This window comes from Chaetura pelagica, unplaced genomic scaffold, assembly GCF_000747805.2.
Source record: "Chaetura pelagica isolate M959 unplaced genomic scaffold, ChaPel_1.0 scaffold132, whole genome shotgun sequence".
NCBI lineage: Eukaryota > Metazoa > Chordata > Aves > Apodiformes > Apodidae > Chaetura > Chaetura pelagica.
Window position 1 is genome coordinate 91,699 of NW_009952709.1, and position 5,979 is coordinate 97,677.

Genomic DNA, 5,979 nt, shown 5'->3' on the forward strand with positions numbered 1-5,979 from the left:
CTGGTTCCTGATCTGCTTAGGACACACAGCCAATGCCCCAACCTTGGCCAGTGAGTTTGGCCAAAACTGAGGTCCCCAGCACAGCCCCATCCCAAGCCAGCCCTGACCTGCTATCAGCCCAGAAAGGCCCTGCCGTGGGGTGACATCCTCACGCCTGGGGACCCATGGGCACACACATCCGATGGGCACTGCCTGGGGAAATCTGTTGCAGAAGATGTATCAGGACCCTGTGTCAGGTGTGGCCACCACACCCGGGGTGCTGAACTGCCGGCTCTGCTGCCCTGCTCCCCACCCCAGCGTCGTGGGGCCGAGGATTTCTGCAGAGCCCAATGTCCCTGTGGCGTTCTTGGTCTCCAGACCCCCCCCAGTTCTTACTGTTGAAGAGTGCTGGAAACATGGCCCGAGGGCAGCTGAAATGCTGGGTGAGCAGGAGGGAGCTGCCCGCCTCCCTGCCTGCACTGCTGCCTGCTCCTGCCTGGAGCAGCAGCTGCTGCCCTCTCCTGCTGCCAGGCAGAAATGCTGCTGGGTTCCTGCAGCCCTGCCCTGGCTCCAGGATGCGCTTTTCTCCTCCAGGATCCTGGCTCCAGGACCTGTGCCGTTCTCACACTCCCCTGCTGGGAGCACCTGCAGCATTGCTGGCGCAGGGACAGAACCTGCCACCCCCCTGGTGCTGTCACCTCCCCTGGGTCGTGTGTGTGTCACCCAGGGGTGCTGGGCTGGCTCCAGCCTGGAAATGAGCATCATTCCTGGCAGAGCAGAGTAACTGAGTCCCCAGAGCCTGCGGGTCGCAGGGGGGTCAGTGGCAGCAGTGACCCCAGGCACTTGTCAGGGAGCACTGCCCCACCTCTGGGCACTGCCAGCTCAGAGTAGGCTGGAACCTCCATGTCCCCGTTCCTGCCCAAGCTCCCGTGCCCCCGCCAGCCCGGAGCCTCCCTGTGCCCTGCTGCTCCTGTCACAGCCATCCCCATGGCCCGGGACCCCCTGGAGATGTGGGGGTTGGAGGCTGATGGGGTGGCTCTGCTGGCCAACATCTGTCTTGATGTTCCTGGCCAGCATGTGGATGTGGATGATGTAGAAGACTCCTCTGCTGTTGCCCTGACGCAGAGGATGTGCAAACCCTCTGCCCACAGTGAAGCCCAGGGATCCTTGGCCTCATGGGGACAGTTTCTTCTGCTAATGGAGGAGAGGTGGATGGTCAGTTACTACTCCTGGGGCTTCAATTTCAAAGGTCTTTGTTACCCGCGTTCTTGTAACCCAATCTCCCAGGCTTGGCTTCCCAGCAGCAGATCCGATAGCGCGCCTGTCCCTGAAAGGGGAGCCCCTTCCTGCTGCCACTGGCAGCCATCGGGATCTGGCTGGGACACTGCTGGTGACTTGGACCCCCCATGCTCCCCATGGGACTGCCACAGCCTCCCGGGACAGCATAGCCCTTCTGCCACCTCCCCTGAGGGCCTGGGGGAGCATCTCAGGACAGGTAGGGATGGGGGCAGGGGAGGAGGGGAGGGATGCCCATGTGTATGAAGACACTTGAGGTCACGTGTAGAGTGGGAGTGGGGTCTTGGTGGCCTCCAGGATGGGTTTGCAAATGTGGTGGTGGGTACCAGACCCCACTTAAGATAATGCCAGACCTCTCAACTCCTCCCCACCACTCTGCTGCTTGCCAGCCATGCCACGGTGGGCTGGCACAGTTCTGGGCTGGTGAGGAGCAGGACTGTGGCTCTGCCTGGTCCTCTGGGTGCTGCTCCCCTACCCACCCAGCCAACATACTCCTGCCCACCCCATATTCCCACCAACCCAGAGGCTGGACAGGATGCTGAGGTTCAAGCATAGGGACATAGGGTCATTTGGCAGAGCTCCTAGCAGAGATTCAGGGGTGGGATCAGGGAAAATGCATCCCCCTTGGATGCAGTCAGAGCCATCTATTGTGACAAGGTCCTGGTTTTCTAGGCAGGGCTGTCCACGGGGCAGGCAGCCAGGCAGGGATGTTGGGCAGGGAGCCTGATGCCCTTGGGAACCCACCCCACAGGGCTGGTCCCCATATCCCCTGTGCATCAGCTGCACCCAGAGGTAACACCCCCCGCCCTGGCCCTGGGTCTGACGGCTCCTCCCGCCCCCCAGCATGGCCCAGGGGGGCAGCCCGTGGGCAGGGGACCCGGGGCCGCGCCCGGGGGAGCAGGAGCGCACGCCGAGCCGGGGCAGCCAGCGGGTCGAGTGCATCATCTGCTACTGCTCCTACGACCTGGGCAGCCGCCTGCCCCGCCGGCTCTACTGCGGCCACACCTTCTGCCAAGCCTGCCTCAAGCGCCTGGACGCGGTGGCCAACGAGCAGCGCTGGATCCCCTGCCCGCAGTGCCGCCAAAACACGCCCACGCCGCGCGGCGGGGTCGCCATGCTAGACCTGGACCTGGCCACCTTCCTGGCCGTCAAGGCTGACAAGGAGCAGCCCCGGGTGGCTGGCAGGTCTCAACCCGACTCGGCCACCAAGGGCTCGTGCAAGGAGAAGGCAGTGACCCAGCAACCTGCGGGACTGTGCCAAGACTCGGGGCCTCCCGCGCTGTTCCCGCGGCGCGGCTGCTGCCGGCCCTGCCTGTGCTGCGGGGCCATGGCTGCCTTCGAGGGCTGAGCACCAGGAGGAGGCTGCTGAGCTCCTGGGATGCAGTCTGGGACCACTTCTGGGGACACCCACACCATGGGCAGTAGCAGTGGGGCAGCCGGGGATGGGCTGCAGCTTGCTCAGGGCTTGCTGTCCATCCTGCCAGGATTTGGGGTGCAACAGAAGGATGGGGATATTCCCACCCCCTCATCCTGCCCACTCTTCCCTCTGACAACTCAGTAACCTGGTCCAGCCATCACGGATGTCCCCATGTCCCCTGCCCCAGGACTTGCTCATGCCTGGCTTCTCTGCACACATGGCTTTGCAGCAGGGACACAGCCACCGAGCAGCTCCCAGGCAGGGGACACAGGAGCCTGGCATCACACAATGATGCTCCAGGGATTGTGTCCTGCACCCCAAAAGCTTTGTGCCTATTAAAAATTGCTCTGTTGGCCCTGCTGGGCTGCATGTCTTGGTCATATTTGCCAGCAAGCCTTGGGCTAGCCCAGGGCAATCCTCCCTGTGGAGGGCGGGACAGGGAGAGGGGACCTGCTCTGCCGGATTGTTTTGCTTTAAGTGTTTGCTCTGTTGGCCGTTTGCATGAGAAATGCGGCCACTGGGGGAAGCTGGACAGTTGAAACTGAGGGTGGGAGAGTCTATGGCAGCTCTGGCTAGTCCTCATGCTCCGTGGCTTGTGCCAGTTTGGTTTTCCCTGCCTTCCCTTTTCCCACCTCCCTGCCTGCACACCTGCCTGCAGCCCCTACAGAACTGCCCCTGCTCTTTTTCCAGGCCATGTCTTTGCAGGGCTTTCCCTGCCTTCCCTCAAACAGGGGGTGCAGGGATGAGAGCCCAGACAGCTGGGGTGGGTTTAACTGAGGCCAAATGGGGTGCCCCAGGGTGATACTAACACAGGTCCTGGTCAGGGCTTGGTGTTGCCTGGGCAGTTCTTGTGGTTCCTCAGAACCCATTTTCTGCATCCATTTTCCATGTGGTTTCTGAGCTCTTGCAATCCCAGCACCAGACACCACCCTAGCCACTGCCTCCCTGGAGCTAGCACTGATCTCATGCCCCCCAGGCAGTCCTGGTGCTTGGCTGTGGGTACCAGAGCTGCAGCCAGAGGAGTCCAGCACCCAACCTGTGCTCAGCACCCACACCATGCACAGCACCTGTGCACAATTCTGCCTCTTGGTGTCACTTGCCATAAAAATGTCAGCCCTGAGATGTCCCTGGCAGGGCTGAGATGTTCCCAGCAGAGCCCAACCTGAGGAGCTCCAGTCATGGAAGCAGAAGTACTAAGGATATCCCAGGGCAGAGGTGCCTAGCAAGGAGAGCAGAAGCATGATGTGGTTCAGGGACTCCAGGCAGGAGGAATCTGCCTGCCTTGGATCTTTAATTACATGGAAAAATGCAATAAATTAGAGACTTCAAGTCCCACACTTGGGTCACAACAACCCCAGGCAACGCTCCAGGCTTGGGCTGGAAAGTGCCTGGCAGAAAAGGACCTGGGAGTTTGGTCAACAGCAGCTGAATGTGGGCCCTGGGGCCAGGCTTTGCCATTCCCTGTAGAGACAAAAGCTCCAGGAGGAGACTTTGCTGCAGGGCAGTGGGGTGCTGGTGGGTGCAGCCCTGGCTGGGGGGGGCACCTGGGCTCTTCCTGCAGGGTGCTGGGTCCCTCGTTCCAGAGAAGGGGACAGTGACAGGGACCCACACTTTGCTAAGCACTGAGGGAATGCATGAAGTGACAGTGGTGGCGCTGCAAGGGTACAGGACACCAAAGGGGTTACCAGCCAGCAGGTCCAAGGGGGTGCAGCAAACACGTGCAGAACAGGAGTGGAGCCAGGCACCACCAGCACCCACCCTGTGCTTGGCTGGTGTCCCCAGCAGGCGGGACACTGGGGACATCTCCCTTGCAGTGTGCCATGGGGGTGGGCAGCAGGCTGGCAGTGAGGGGTTGGCAGTGGAGCTAAGATGGGTTTGCAGCCTCCTGGGCTCTCTGAGCACAAAAGTTGGAAGTGGCCTCACTTTTAACAGTTTTTGCTTATTTTTCCCAATGAATTTTGCATTTCCTAGTAGCTGCAGACAGTGGGTAGGAAGAGCATGTTGGGACAGGGGTGTCTAAAAGTTCATTTCTCCATACATCTGGCAGCTGCTGGTGGGATGAGCTGGTGCTGCAGCTCCACGTGGCTGCAGGTTCATGCCCTGCTTCAGGGCTGGGCTGGAGGATTCCTCTGAATTATTTCCAGATGGGGATTAATGCAGCAAACCGAGTTTGCTGCAGGATAGATAAACAAACCAAAGCTCCTCTGGCTGCTATTAATAGATCGCCTGCCTGCTGCTCCTGTCCCAGATTTGGGAACATCCTGCTCCTGGCCTGGGGTGCAGCCATGCACTGCTTTCCTGCCTTCCAGCCCTTCGGCCATGTGGCAGAGGTGACAGGGACCATCTGGGATCTTGATGGTCCCAAAGCTACTGCAAGGCTGTGAGCAGAGGCTGTGTCCCTGCTCTGGGTCCCTGCTCCAGGCTGTGGGTGGGATGAGGAGCTGCCAGCCCTGCCTGCTGAGCTCTGTCAGGGACAGTGGGTGCTGGGAGGTGACATCTCTCCTCTCCAGCCTTCTGCTTCAGGACTTTGGGCAGCTTTGAAACCAGGGCAGGTGTAAACAAGGTGTAGGCAGACTTTGAGCCCTCTTGTGCTGGCACTGCCGTGCCAGGGTGAGTGTAAACAAGTTTTGGGTGGCTGCAGCCCAGCAAGATCACCTTTCCCACTCCTTCCCCTGTTGGGGTTCTGGGTTGTCCCCCCATGTGCACGCAGATGTGTGATCCTGCTGAGGAGGAGGGAGGTGGCCCATGGGACTTGCATCCCAGTCCTCCTCACTTTGGCATGGCTTGTGGTCTCCTGCCAGGGGTAGGCTCAGTGGGTGGCCTGTGGCTCCCAGCAGAGCTCCTAGCTGAGCACCTCTGGACATGGTAGGCCAGCACAGAAGATGGGGTTAGACCTGCTGATGAAGGGATTTAAGCTTTGTCCCAGCTGAGCCAGCTGGGTCCTGGCTCCCTGAATCTGCCCCTGGCTGGTGTGGCAGCACAACCGTGGGGTGTCCTGGGGGGGAGGAGGGAGGCCAAGAGATGGGTCTGGCTTTGCCTTTCTCCAGCTCTCCAGCCTGCAGCACATACAAGCAGTTAATCCCAGGCCACAAAGAGCTGGCGCTCACCTGGCTGGAGCAGCGCCTGGCAGAGGGAGGGACCAGGGCCCGGCTCACACCTTTGCCAGAGCAGGCATCACTGTGAAAATATTTGCTGAAAAAACCGTGGCTCCACCCTGAAGGAAAACCGGGTCCGGGACTGCAGGCGGAGAGTGGCAGCGAGCTGGGGAATGTGTGGGGCTCCAGGGA

General features: G+C 60.6%; 1 protein-coding gene across 1 annotated transcript; it reads left to right on the forward strand.

Moving 5' to 3' along the window:
- Positions 1–2,119: 2,119 nt before the first annotated feature.
- RNF224 (ring finger protein 224) lies at positions 2,120–2,623 on the forward strand. Its single transcript, XM_009994325.1, has one exon. It carries the CDS (start codon positions 2,120–2,122, stop codon positions 2,621–2,623), a length of 504 nt encoding a protein of 167 aa, XP_009992627.1.
- The last annotated feature ends 3,356 nt before the right edge of the window (positions 2,624–5,979 follow it).

Bases quoted from the DNA above. Each gene is read 5' to 3' on its own strand.
- RNF224 (XM_009994325.1), top strand. From the start codon at position 2,120: ATGGCCCAGGGGGGCAGCCCGTGGGCAGGGGACCCGGGGCCGCGCCCG.